At 38.5% G+C, this 14,987-nt stretch overlaps 1 protein-coding gene across 1 annotated transcript in view; it reads right to left on the minus strand.

Moving 5' to 3' along the window:
- Positions 1–14,987, minus strand: part of LOC123520507 (ankyrin repeat domain-containing protein 11-like) — a 108,523-nt gene that overhangs the window by 50,256 nt on the left and 43,280 nt on the right. Inside the window, exons 5-6 of the mRNA XM_045282818.1 lie at positions 7,662–7,804; positions 5,041–5,218 (exon numbers count right to left, since the gene is read on the minus strand). Of these exons, the coding sequence (XP_045138753.1) occupies positions 5,041–5,218; positions 7,662–7,804 (321 nt within the window). The remainder of the gene's footprint in view (positions 1–5,040; positions 5,219–7,661; positions 7,805–14,987) is intronic.

Below are 14,987 nucleotides of genomic sequence, written 5' to 3' on the forward strand. Positions count from 1 at the left end.
GGCGTTATCCTCGCTGCTCTGGTGGCTCTCAGCGTTGCTGTCATCATCAACCTGGCCATATCCAGGTACTGCAGATTGTGGCACATCCGTCGCAGCTGTTTCCTCGCTCGCCTGGCAAGGAACACTGCCCTACTGCCCGCTCCTCTCACACTGAGCATCACCTCCGAGGATCAAAGGAACTTCCTGGCCACGTGCCTTTAACTTCCCTTCTTGGAAGACCAAACTTGCTCCCACATGCGTGAGGAAGTCAATCCCCAACAGGCAAGTCTTCCAAGGCAGAGACGAAGACTGGCAATCTTTCCATGTTTCCCGTGCCGATGTTCACTATAACGGGGCCCCACATAGCGGCACTGACTTGTGACGCGACACAGCTGTGTAGCTCTGGCACACTGCGCATATCCAAAGTCCTCTCTCATGACTGTCTTCTCGGATCTTGTCTGTCTTCCTCCCCATCCTCCTCTCCTCCATTCCATCATGCCATCAACATCCATAATTAATAACCTTTTCTTTTTTATTCATTTTATTATCATTTTGATAGCATTTAGGTAAGTAAAACAATTTAGGGTTTCTATAATTATTTCGTTCATGTCATGCATACATTAAAGGTCTATTTTGAATGGGTTTTATGGACAAAAGTATGATTTTTTTTTTTGGTCTGGAACGAATTAATGGTATTTCAATACATTCTTATGGGAAAAATTGATTCAGGGGACGAACAAATCGGGTGACGAACAGGATTTAGGAACGAATTATGGTTGTGAGTAGAGGTTTTACTGTAGAAGACTGATGTGTCAGATGTTTAAGAATCTTCCTATTGAGGATAGATTCAAAAACCTTAGACAAGCAAGAGATTAAAGTGGTAGTTTGAGGGATTAGAACAGTCACCCTTTTAGGACAAGTTGAATGTAGGCAAACTTCAAGCAAGATGGATAAGTAGAATTCGATAGACATAGTTGAAAGAGTTTTGCCAAGCAAGATACAAGCACTGAAGCACAGTTTTTGAGAACAATAGAAGGGACCCCATCAGTTCCATAAGCATTCCAAGGGTTTAGGCCAGCGAGGGCATGGAAAACATCATTACAAAGAACTTTAATTGCAGGCATGAAATAGTCAGAGGGAGGAGAGGGAGAAACAAGCCCAGAATCATCCAAGGTGGAGTTTTTAGCAAAGGTCTGGAGAGAAGGGCTCAGCTTTAGAAACAGATGAGATGGCAATGGTGCCATCAGGATGAAATAAAGGAGGGAAAGATGAAGAAGTAAAGTTATTGGAGATGTTTTTGGCCAGATCCCCAAAGTCACGAGGGGAGTTAGAGTTTGAAAGATTTTGACATTTTCTGTTTATGAAAGCGTGTTTGACAAATTGAAGAACAGACTTGGCATGATTCTGGGCAGAAATATAAAGTGCATGAGATTCAGAAGATGGAAGGCTCAAGTACGTTTTGTGGGCAACCTCTTTATAATGTATAGCATGAGAAAAGGCTGTGTTAAACCAAGGTTTAGAAGGTTTTGGTTGAGAAAAGAATGAGGAATGTACGCCTCCATGCCAGACACTATCCCCTCTGTTATGCGTTCTGAACACAGAGATGGGTCTCTGACACAGAAACAGTAATCATTCCAGGGAAAATCAGCACCTCCTCAGATCCCACCAATTGCTAGAGGCAAAATGCCAGAGGCACCTCCGCTTTGGGGGATCCTGAGGAGGAATTGGAGAGATAGGACAAGATACAGAAATGAGATTGTGGTCAGAGGAGCCCAACAGAGAAGATAGGGTAACAGCATAAGCAGAAGGATTAGAGGTAAGGAAAAGATCAAGAATGTTGGGTGTATCTCCAAGACAGTTACGAATATGAGCAGCGTGTTGCATCAGTTGTTCTAGCTCATGGAGGACAGCAAAGTTGAAGGCTAGTTCACCAGGATGGTCAGTGAAGGGAGAGGAAAGCCAAAGCTGGTGGTGAAGATTGAAATTTCCTAGCACAGAAATCTCTGCGAAAGGGTAGAGGGACAGAACGTGCTCCATTTTGGAAGTTAGTCAAAGAATTATCGAGTTGAAGACAGATGGTGGAAAACTCAGACTATTCAAGAGCGTGAGCACGAGAGCAAGTTAAGCCGCTGCGGACATAAACACAACATCAAGCTTTGGAGTGAAAATGAGGATAGAAGAGGTTGGAGGGAACAGAGAAGGGGCAACTGTCAGTTGCCTCAGACAGCTATGTTTCGGTGAGGAAAAGATGAGGTAGAGGAGAGGTGGTGTTCTAGGTTGAAAATTAGATCTAAGAGTATGAATGTTGCTGAAGTTAATGAAGAAAAAGTCGAGGGAGGTGTCGCCATTTTGAATTTAGAATTTTAAGTTCAGGGTATGTGTGTGGTAAGTGGATGTAGTTTTAATTTTAAGTGAAGAGGTAGAGTTGTTTTTAGAGGGCAGGCTGTGACTGCCCCCTTGAGTTGTTAGACACAAAGGGAAACTTTCAGCAAGATCACAACTAGCTTTAACCCCTTCACTACGGTGATGCCTATGTGGGCGTCATGAAGCCCCAGTAGCAAATACAGTGACGCCACGTGAGCGTCATATTTCTTTTCTGAGCTTTCTTCAGTTCAGTTGTCCCGTATAGTGTGTTGGATACCAACTACACACGCCATATGCTGTCCTTGAAATCCTAGTGCTCCTCCCACCATCCTTGTCTCCACCAATCACTAAAGATAAGCTACATGCGTCCTGCCTTGTGTCTAAAATTACCCAATGGCATAGACTGTTCCCATCTCTCTCTCTCCATTCCCTCCCTCTCCATCTCCCTTCCCTCCCTCCCCCTCTCCCTCTCGAAATATAAGTTACATGCGTCCCGCCTTGTAATATTCGTGAAAACACACACACACACACAAATACAAAAACAACAAATTTTCTAATCTCTCTCTCTCTCTCTCCTCGTTTCCTCTCCCATCCCTCCTCCCCTCTTCCTCTCGAAAGATAAGCTACATGCGTCCCGCTTGTGTCTAAAATATTAGCAAATGTCACACTCTCTCTCTCTCTTTTTCTCCGAAGAGAGAAGCGTCCACTTTCCTCTTCGAAGGCGATATAGTGACTAAAAATAGCAGCATAATACACAAAGACGACAAGTATGACAATCTTACACGAGTTTCCCGCGTTCGGGCGTGCGGCACTACCACCCGTATATCATACAGGCGGGCTTTTCTAACATCCGGCGCGAAGGGGTTAATGGAAAGTTCACAGCACCCCATGAATTAGTGCTATTAGATCTCGCTGGAAGTAAATTATCATTTTGGTAGGTGTCTACTACCTCCTCCATGAGACTGGTAATTTGCATAATATTTACTGTTATATCCTCTAGAGATGTCCAGTCGAACATAATGAATGGTGAGAAGAAACATAAGATGAGACAGCATTTTATTTGTTATTACCCCAAACTTGACTTATTTATTGAACATTATTGGAAGCTGAGACTTTTTTTTGGCTGTGCAACACAAAGTAAGATGGGGAAGCATCAGTGTGTACTTCCATTGTGGCGACCAGAAAGTGAGTGGATTTTCTTGTGCGTGCAAATCCACATGAAAATTAAACTTTCATGTATGAATGGGTATACCTTGTTGACCTATTGGAAATTATGAGGACTCTGGTCTCCCCCCCAAAAAAGGCTTTGATACAGCAGTGCAGTGCTGTTAAAAATTGCCTCAAGGATGGAGAGATGAAGAGATTTTATGAAAATAACCTCCACTACCTGGTAATTAACCTCTTTCAACTGGGCAATAAAACATGGCCCCAGCACCACATCCAGGCTAGGTGGTGGAGGAACACCTGAGTCAGCTCTCTCTCGCTCTCTCCCTCTCTCTCTCTCTCTCTCTCTCTCTCTCTCTCTCTCTCTCTCTCTCTCTCTCTCTCTCTTTTTTCCTCAATGGAAATAAGAATGATAGTGATTATGAGATAAACCCAACCAAATTTGAGAGAGAGAGAGACTACTCTCTTAACCCCTTCAATACGGTGACGCCTATGTGGGTGTCATGAAGCCCCAGTAGCATATACGGTGATGTCTACGTAGACGTCATATTTCTTTTCTGAGCTTTCTTCAGTTCAGTTGTCCCGTATAGTGTGTTGGATACCAACTACACATGCCGTATGCTGTCCTTGAAATCCTAGTGCTCCTCCCACCATCCTTGTCTCCACCAATCACTAAAGATAAGCTACATGCGTCCCGCCTTGTGTCTAAAATTACCCAATGGCATAGACTGTTCCCATCTCTCTCTCTCTCTCTCTCTCTCTCTCTCTCTCTCTCTCTCTCTCTCTCTCTCTCTCTCTCTCCTCCTCCCATCTCCCTTTCCTCCTCTCCATCTTCCTTCCCTCCTCCCCTCTCCTCTCGAAGATAAGTTACATGCGTCCGCCTTGTAACATTCGTGAACACACACACACACACACACACACACACACACACACACACACACACACACACACACACACACACACACACACACACACACACACACACACACACACACACACACACACACACACACACACACACACACATACACACACACACAAATACAAAACAAATTTTCTCTCTCTCTCTCCTCCTTCGTTTCCTCTCCTTCCCTCCCTCCCCTCTTCCTCTGGAAAGATAAGCTACATGCATCCCGCTTGTGTCTAAAATATTAGCAAATGTCACTCTCTCTCTCTCTCTCTCTCTCTCTCTCTCTCTCTCTCTCCGAAGAGAGAAGCGTCCACTTTCCTCTTCGAAGGCGATATAGTGACTAAAAAAATAGCAGCATAATACACAAAGACGACAAGTATGACAAGCTTGCACGAGTTTCCCGCGCTCGGGTGTGGCACTACCACCCGTATATCATACAGGCGGGCTTTTTTAACATCCGGCGCGAAGGAGTTAAATTATTAATTAAAAGTACCCATAAATGATACTTTGAGAGTGAATTAAATGTTAGTAGAGAATAAAACTTGGTACCATGAACAATTCAACAAGCAAGAGATATGTAAGTGATAAATTCACAACTTAATTCTTTCACAGAAGTCACTTACCTAAATAAGGTTGTTGAAGCTCGTCTCCAGAAGATGAGCCCAGTTCTTGTATAAAACCTTGTGCTGCTGCTTCTATCAGTGCTATAATGCCTGGTGATCGACACACGTCTCTAGGCGTCTTACCTCTACGGTTAACGACATCAACACCTGCACCACATCTCAGCAGTAGCCGTACCAACTGAAATAAAATTATACATGACATTATATTACATTAAATACATTATGGATTAACTAACAATTTGATATGTCACACATCTACTTATTGTATATCACTAAAACAATAGTTTTGAATATATAATACATCTTAAAACATTCACACTTTCGTTACACACACACACACACACACACACACACACACACACACACACACACACACACACACACGTAGCTAAAGAAGATCTGGATGAGGCAGTGTGTGAAGGATGTTGGAAAATACAGTTTTCCACATAGAATGATGGAAAAGTGGAATGCATTGAATAATGAAGTTGTTACAGTACATAATGTGCATAAGTTTAAAGAAAAATTGGATAAATGAAGACATGGAGACATGACAATATGAGCCCTGCTTGAAGCCTGTACAATACAACTAGGTAAATAGACACACACATGTAAAGGTAACATCCATACTTATATTCTTCCCATTCACTTCTTTCTTCACTGATGCCAAGATGCCTCTTCTCCCTCTTTAATTCCTGTTTCCTCTATTTTCACTCTTCAATAATAAGAATTTGGACTCTTCCATACTTGAAATCCTTACTTTACAAAATTCCACACACTCAACCACATCCTCTCTTGAGAGCATGTTGCAGTCAAGATTTAGTAAATTATGACGAAAAATTATTTTTTTCAATTCCTGCAGATTATTATAGGAAAAATATTCAGAATTCATATGGTATATGAATCACAGGCCTATGCGTACAGCAACAGCCATTCTGACGCATTTAAATGCAGCATGTTGCAATAAACACTCTGTAAGCATTGTGGTATACTGCCTGTTTTTCCTTGTCATTTTACCACTAATATTGATCTCTGTGATGAGGCTCCACCCCTCCTTCCTGCCTTGCCATACACCACCCAGCCAGTGAGGCATATAAAGGTGAAGGAAGAGGTTATGCATACTCCTGATTGCAAGTTCTCTTATGTCTTTTTTTCTTTGCTGATCTTCCTACTGGAACATAGGAAATAAGCAAAATAGGCTACAGCAGCTAAAGACGATGCGAGGGATGAAGAAAAGAAAAGAGAATTGAAGATAAATGAAAAGAAGAGGGAAGAGATGATGACTCAATGGCAGGTGAAGCTGAGGCATATGGCATGACAAGGAAGGAAGTTTTGGAGGGAAGGGACAGGAAGAGGATCTCACTTTCAATAGCAGAAGTTAAAATGAAATCAAGGAAAAGAAAATGAGAAAAATACATGAGGAGGAGGAGAAGAGAAAAGCTGAGAGAAATGTACATACCTACAGGTGCCAGTCTTGTTTGACCAAAATATTTCTTTGGAGAAGATTGTTTCAAGGAGAACAGGGAAGGTGCCTACTGACAGTTAAAATAAACCATAATTCCATTAAATAGCATTCTTAGGACACCCACCATTGAGCCAAATCTACCAGAAAAGGCACAAAGAACCAGAGCCAGGAATTCTGACAGTGTCACCACAAGGTAAACAGCTCCCAAAATGAAGTACTAAATATGGGAATAACTTGATCATTCTTTGTGTGCAGTTTCTCTATAGATCAACACAACATATAATAAATCTACTAATTTTGATAAACACAGCACAGGTGCTAATCTTTTAAAACTATAAAGAGCAGCATCTCAAAACATTATTTTTTGAGATATAAAAAAAAATATAAAATCAACCATTATACATGCTACTTTGAAACTAGGTGTATTTGTTGATGGCAATAGGGATAACATTTTGTCAGACGTTTTTCCCTAGTGATTAGAAAAGAAAAATAATGGCTTTTCATACTGTTTAGATGTCATGAAATGAATAAACCAAAATCAAATATAACATGGAAAAAAAAAAAAAAAAAAAAATCTTTATATTTCTTTAGGCATTTCAAGTATGTCCATGCCAAAGCACATTAAAAAATAAAAAAAATAAAAATAATAAAAAAAAAATAAGGCCTGTACGACATTTTGAATACAACTCTGCATGACGTCATGAAGTCATGACATCATTACTCTATCTCTATCACATTCATATTGATACACATCAAAGACAACCATGAGCTTACAATATTCTGAAAATTTCAAATCATAAATACTATATATAATTTTTTTCTATTTTCAAATCTTGATCACAGCATGCCCTTAACTTTTCAAAAGCATCACTGTCCTCTCCTATAAAATTTCATCCTCATAAACACCATATTAGAAAAGGTCACTCACTGTCTTCACTAATGCCTCACATTACAAAAGCTAGTAACAATTATTTATCCATGAGTATTATCATCACCAAGAAGTGTTATGCATCATTCATGCATATTACGCACCCTAATGAAATATGTAAAAGCAGCGAACAACTTTCTTTCTCCACACTTCTAAGCTATTTCTCATGACTAAATTCTAGTCAGATGATTTCACAAATAACCTACAAACGAGCTAGTGCTGATACAATACCTTAAAATGATTGTTGATGCAAGCATCATGTAGAGGAGTGTCGTTGTCCAGACCTTTGGCATTGACGTCTGCTCCAGCTTCAATTAGCACCTTTGACACTTCATAAAACCCACGGTTACATGCTTCATGCAGTGGGCTCCAACCTGTTGGAGAAGATGGTATGTCTTTGACATTCTAATTTTCTGACAATACATTCATCTTGTAATCAGGTGTAATGTAAACGGGGTTCCATTACATTACTCTACTAGAAGCAGGTAGTGTGTGATACATTACCATTGAATGATGCCCTAGAAGCAGGTAGTGTGTGATACATTACCATTGAATGATGCCCTCAATTCTGTCCATCCCTCTTTGTCACAGATGCCATAATTACCTTATCATTTCAACTACCTCTAATTACCATTTATCTTCATATACTTTTCTATTCATTATTAATAAACTGATATGAAAATATCTAACACTAACTTCTACCTACTGATAGTATATGATTAGACTGGATATTTATCAAATACGTATATACAATAGTGATACCACACCTCTGAAATCATCAATTTAGGTGACTTCAAGACCATCTTGAGAAAAGAACAGTCAGTCAGAACACAAGTAAGGCAGCTGTGTGTTAACATATGCACAAAACATCTTATCTTGAGCTTTCCACACATATGATGATTATTTCTTGTGCTGAAACAAGACATTTACATGTAGACTCTCATGATAAAACTCCTGACTTTAAATACTCTTAAAGAGTGGCAACATGGATTCACAGAGTGAGTGAGTATGATATCTCTTTAAAATTCACTGTTCAGTGTGACCATATATATATTAATGACCCCAGTAAAGAGTTATCTGTAAACATAATGAAACCATGTATAAAAGGTCAATGTTACTAATTACTAAAAAAAACAAAGGAAAAGTGTGGGCATTGTAACTATCTATCAAATGTGCCAGCCCTGAGTTGGACTAAGCTATATCTATCACCAGGAAGGCCTGTTGGCTAACTCAACCTCCCCACCCAAGCTCAATAGGTTACACCACAATAGGTTACACCAGACCAGCTCTATGATTGCTAATGACATATGATTAGTATGGTATCTAAAATAATTCAATCATGTAAAAAAAAATTAAATAAAAAAAAATAAAAAAATAAATAAATAATATATATATATATATATATATATATATATATATATATATATATATATATATATATATATATATATATATATATATATATATATATATATATATATATATATATATATATATATATATATATATATATATATATATATATATATATATATATATATATATATATATATATATATATATATATATATATATATATATATATATATATATATATATATATATATATATATATATATATATATATATATATATATATATATATATATATATATATATATATATATATATATATATATATATATATATATATATATATACAATAATTAAACAGTGTATGTTCTGGAGAAAGCTCCTAACCTGATCTTCAAGAATAAAGCCATCCCACAACTGCTACTACCTTATTACACCATGCTATCTTGCCTCACCCATGCACTGTATCTGAATGCCCATCCATTATTGCCTGAGGTGTTTCATTACAAATACATATTCACCAAGCAAAAGATTCCTATAGCACTCTCACAGACTTCCAAAAGACACTCCTACAATTAGCTAAGTGGACTGTTTACAAAATATCTGTATGCAGCTAATCTTAACATATTTGTATAGCTAATTTTGTCAAAGATAAATTTTCTACACAATTAAAAGTCTTAAGAAATAGCTGACCACAGAAAAGGGAACCGAGACTATATATTGCTGCTAGGAGTAAAGAGTAATTATATTTCAACTATGGTAGTTTTCTTGTTTCCACCATAACAATATTTAAACACACACACGCACACACACAAAGACTACACGTACAGAACACCTACCTCTTTACAAATAGAACATCTTTTCAATAAACCTGGTGAGTTAACACAGAAAATGCTGCAACTCAACAAAAGTGGCTAGGTACTGGACACTTTGTTACAATAGTGCCTTCACATTCTACCGGTTGACAATTTTCTAAGCAATAAATTTCGCCTCCTATCCACTAAAGAAATTAAAAACAATATTTTTCCAGATCACATAATGCAAGTATTCCAAGCCACTGCCAAAACAACAGACCTAATAAAGAAGAAGAAAAAAAGGACATGCAAAAGCGTGAGGAGCAGCTTACCCTAGCAGCAGGCAGCCAGCACTGTAGTCACCAGCCAGCCCCGCCCCGCCCCGCCTGGCCAGGGGCGCCGCCACACCCCAGGCTTGCCCAACAAATATGCCAGCCCCAATCGCAGCACACACACCAGCTGGGTGCGCTAATATCGAACACAACAACACAGCACACGCGCCGCACCCCGGCACACAAGCCACACAGCACCAACAGCAAAGAAAGCAGCAGTAGGAGCGCCGAGGAGCGGAGACCAAGACGCCCAAGCCAGAGGTCATCCAACCCTCGCCAAGCCACCGTCATCCACCCGCCCTAATCTCCCTATCGTCCCCCTGGAACCCTCTCATGGCTTGTCCTACCCTATATACGCCCACCCTACAGCCCGTCACTGCCCCATGCACAATAATTGCTACTTACTCGTCACTAACTGCAAGCAAAACAATGAACAAAATACTTCTGAAGAGCGAATTCGAGTTTCATTACATAAGTTTTGTATATTTCCTCAAGTCAAATTTTTTGTTGTTTGTAGAATTATTCATTATTGATATTATGATACAATCTAAAATGTTTCTCAATCTTTATCAAGTACATAACTTAAAAGTATGTATTTGTGAACGCTGCTGCTCCCTCTCCTTACCTCCTCCCCGACCCCCGCGGCCTCAGCCTCCATTTTCTGCCGTGCCCGCGTAAATCAAAATATTGATCTCGGACCTTTACTTCTTTCATTTCACTCACACTAGATCTGCTCGTTACATATATAAAAATAATCAAACCATGTTATTATATACACAAAAAATATATAAAACATCCATTACTTTAAAGTCAGTGAGGAATGAGGATGCAAAAATGAGAATATAAGCCTCGAGCCCTCGATCCTCAAATTCTTTTCTTCTAAACACTTAGTATGCAAAAAAAAAAAAAAAAAAAATCACCCAACCAAGTCACTACCGCACACAAATACAAAACGCCGTGGAGTTGCTGACAAGATTACTATATGCCGTATGAGGGAGAATAACTGATACCAACATAATCGCCGTAACGAGCGGATATATAATATGAAACAAGGAAGCAAATAAACTGACGGAACAATATTAGCAGATAATATAAGCACCACACTCATTTATATTTATGCTAAATTTACTGCTGCTGTTGCTACTGATCTACACACCATTAAGCTCTGCTTAATGCGCCCACGTCCCTTCTAAAAGATCATGCATGATAATTGTCCTTGCTTGCTGTAGTCACTCGTAAAGCTATCTTCACACAGTTCATTCCCTCCAGACGTGACTTCCTCTTATACCCTTTCACTGCGCACATCTGCCCGTAATATTCTTTCTACTAGGTAGTTTTCTGTCCTCGTTTCCCTCCACACGCCCAAACGATCTTGTAACACATACTGATCTCCCTATCAGCAAATCTCTCAAAGTACCATTTCTTCCAATTTTCTCATTTATCATTATTCAAAAATAAATAAATACATAAATGAATAGGTAAATAAAAATAACTGCAACAACAATAATAATAATAATAATAATAATAATAATAATAATAATAATAATGAAATAAATACTACTACTACTACTACTACTACTACTACTACTACTACTACTATAATAATAATAATAATAATAATAATAATAATAACAATAATAATAATAATAATAATAATAATAATAATAATAATAATAATAATAATAAATAATAACAATAATGTTAATAATAATAATAATAATAATAATATGTAACCCACTTATAGTAACTGATCACTAAACTACAAAGTAAACTGAACAATAAAATAGGTAGGACCCATCTTGAACGAGCATTCTTCCTTGTTACAAAGATATCCTTCTCGCGTCTTGTACTCTTAGTTATATTAGTCTATTTATCTTACCACTCTGCCTTAGACTTACACCACACTTGATCCACATCAACTATCTTTATACCTCACTCAGCCATTTCTCTTCCAAAACCAATCTTCTTTTCTCCCATGTACTTTCTGATTTCTCATTTTGTTCACATATGTCACTTCACATATATCTTATTAATATCAATGACATTCAATCTCTTATTATCTCCTACTCCCATTTTTCACATTCTAGTCCCAAACAACGCAGACAATACAACAGCTCCTTCAAATAATCCTGTCATTGCCTTCATTCCAAGAGATCCACATAGTACATCTAAAAACTGTATTAATTCCTTCATGTAACTTTCTTGTTCCAAGTTTATCTTGGAAAACTGAGTGCTGATTGAGCTATTATATCATGCATGCGTAGTACAGTGGTTAGCACGCTCGGCTCACAACCGAGAAGGCACGGGTTCGAATCTCGCAAGCAGCGAGGAATATGGGCGAGCCTCTTAAAATGTAGCCCCTGTTCACCTAGCAGCAAATAGGTACAGGATGTAACTCGGGGTTGTGGCCCCGCCATCTCGGTATGTGCTGAGATGTGTGTGCTGGTCTCAGTCCTAACCGAAGATCAGTCACTATGAGCTCTGAGCTTGTTCCGTAATGGGGAAGACTGGCTGGGTGACTAGCAGGCGACCGTTGAATATTTCCATCTTTAACTTGTACAACAACACTACACATCCTTATGACACATCTAGTACTCCAAAATTTTCATTAATTTTACCATTAACTCATTCAGTACTAGGACGCATTTTCTTATTCATTCTGGTTACGATTTGGTGATTTTATACAGCTTCAGAAACTCAAGTAGAGATTAAAATAGTGAAGACTGTGCCCATTTATCTTTTGACCTCCATAGACCCTTCCTAATGTCAATAAAGTTGTCTCATCATACTCAAGACTCAAGGTAGAAAAGTATTCCAGTACTGAAGGGATTAATTCTGATAAATGCCTCTACCTCTTACAAAAGCATTTTACTCATTGCACTTATCTGAAACTCACACTATATAAGAATAAACCTTTGCATATTGCTGTCTAATTGATTCTGTCATTTTTAGATTTTCATTTTACCCAAAAGTTTGCAGAAAGAAGGCAACTTTCTAGATACTTAACAAAGCTCAAAAAATCTTGAAGGCAGTTTCATTTCAATTTCATTGAATCTAAAAAAGCATTCATAGGCATTCAAACACTTTTGGTAAATGAATGGACCACTTTCATACAAAATTTGATCCACATTTGTTGATGTACTCCTTTTTTTTGTTTTTTTTGTAAAAGGGAAATTAGAAAAAAAAAAACTCGCTGAGGTGCCGGTCCCTAAACAAGCTGAATAGACAATAGCCAAAAGGGGACTCCAGGATGATAATAGGAGCCATATTTTTTTTTACTTTGTATGAAGATGTGCATGTAGTATTGTGTTGACAATATAGCAAATTTCATGATGAACATTTTATTTATATTTTCAGGATGATTGTTTCACTTCTTTTTATTGTAGCTCATATTGTTTCTAGCATTATATATTTCTAACCTCTCTCTGATATTAAACCTGCTTTCAAGGTTCTCTATAATGACATCTTAAACCAACCCCTTGTATATCTCTGCTCCTAAAACTCTACATTTCTTTTTTGCTGAAAGTTTATTTACATTCAATTTGTACCCAAGAGGTCAACTGTTTTAATCACACTTCCAGCTTTTAAAGTTGGACTTTTCTGCCTTTCCAAGACTTTTGAACACATCTTCACTAAGGAAAGTATTAAGTATAAAACTGTTCTTTGTTTTTATGTAGGAGAGAGGGCCAGCCAAGGGCAACAAAATATTAAAAAAGAAAAAAAGGCCCACTTGAATGCTGCTTCTCTAGAGGATAAGTAAAGGGTTAACCAAAATTAGGGAGCAAATGTCTTGATACCTCCCTCTTAAAAGAAGTCAAGTCGTAGGAAGAAGAAAATAAGTACAGAGGCAGGTAGGGTGTTCCAGAGTTTACCAGTGAAAGGTATGAATGATTTAGAGTACTGGTTAACTCTTGCATTAGAGAGTTGGATAGAAAAGGGATGAGAGGAAGAAGAAAGCCTTGTGTGCAGCGAGGCAGTTAGCAAGGCAGTTAGCAAGATCAGTAGAACAGTTAGCATGAAAATAGCAATAAAAGATAGAAAGAGATACGACATTTTGGCAGTGAGAAAGAGGCTGAAGACACAGTCAGAGGAGGGGAGTTGATGAGATGAAAAGCTTTTGATTCCACCTTATCTAATAAATCTGTGTGAGTGGAACCCTCCCAAGGGAGGCGGTGGCATAGTGGATAAGGTGGTGAGCGTGGGATCGGGCAGACATCCACGCGTAGGTTCGAATCCCACCACGTATAGGTGGTTACACTCAAGATGAGCTTGGGCGGTGATATGGGCCCTAATATGGGTACTACTATAAATAAAATTGCCTGCGCCACTAATGGGCGGAAGCTGAACAGCGCTTCCCATACACTCTTCAAGTGTGCCTACAGGCGCTTTAGGCCTTACCGTAAAAAAAAAAAAAAAAAAAATGCAGAGTACTCCATACAGGGATGGATAAGGCACTTGTACAAAGTTAGCAGTTGAAGGGACAAGAAAAACTGGCAGAGATGCCTCAGAACACCCAGCTTCATAGAAGCTGTTTTAGAAAGAGATGAGATGTGAAGTTCCCAGTTAATATTATGAGTAAAAGACAGACCGAGGATATTCAGTGTGGAAAAGGGAGACATTGAATGTCATTGAAGAAGAGGGGATAGTTGTCTGGAAGGTTGTGTCAAGTTGATAGTTGGAAGAATTCAGTTTTTGAGGCATTGAAAACTACTAGACTTTTTCTGCCCCAATTGGAAATCTTAGAAAGATAAGAGGTCAGGCGTTCTGTGGTGTCCCTGCATGACCTGTTAACTTCCTGAAAGGTTGGTTGTCTCTGAAAGGACGTGGATAGATATAGGGTGGTATAATCAGCGTAGGAGTGGATAGGGTAAGAAGTTTGGTTAAGATCACTAATGAATAATAGAAAGAGAGTGGGTGACAGGACAGAACCCTGAGGAACACCACTATTAATAGATTTAGAAGAACAGTGGCCATCTACCACATAAGCAATAGAATGGTCGGAAAGGAAACGAGATAAAGTTCTGGCTTTCTTTACTGAGTCTTGGTCATCCTCTTTAAGGCCGCTTTCACACCAAGGT

This window comes from Portunus trituberculatus, chromosome 47 (genome assembly GCF_017591435.1).
Source record: "Portunus trituberculatus isolate SZX2019 chromosome 47, ASM1759143v1, whole genome shotgun sequence".
Taxonomy (NCBI): Eukaryota; Metazoa; Arthropoda; class Malacostraca; order Decapoda; family Portunidae; genus Portunus; species Portunus trituberculatus.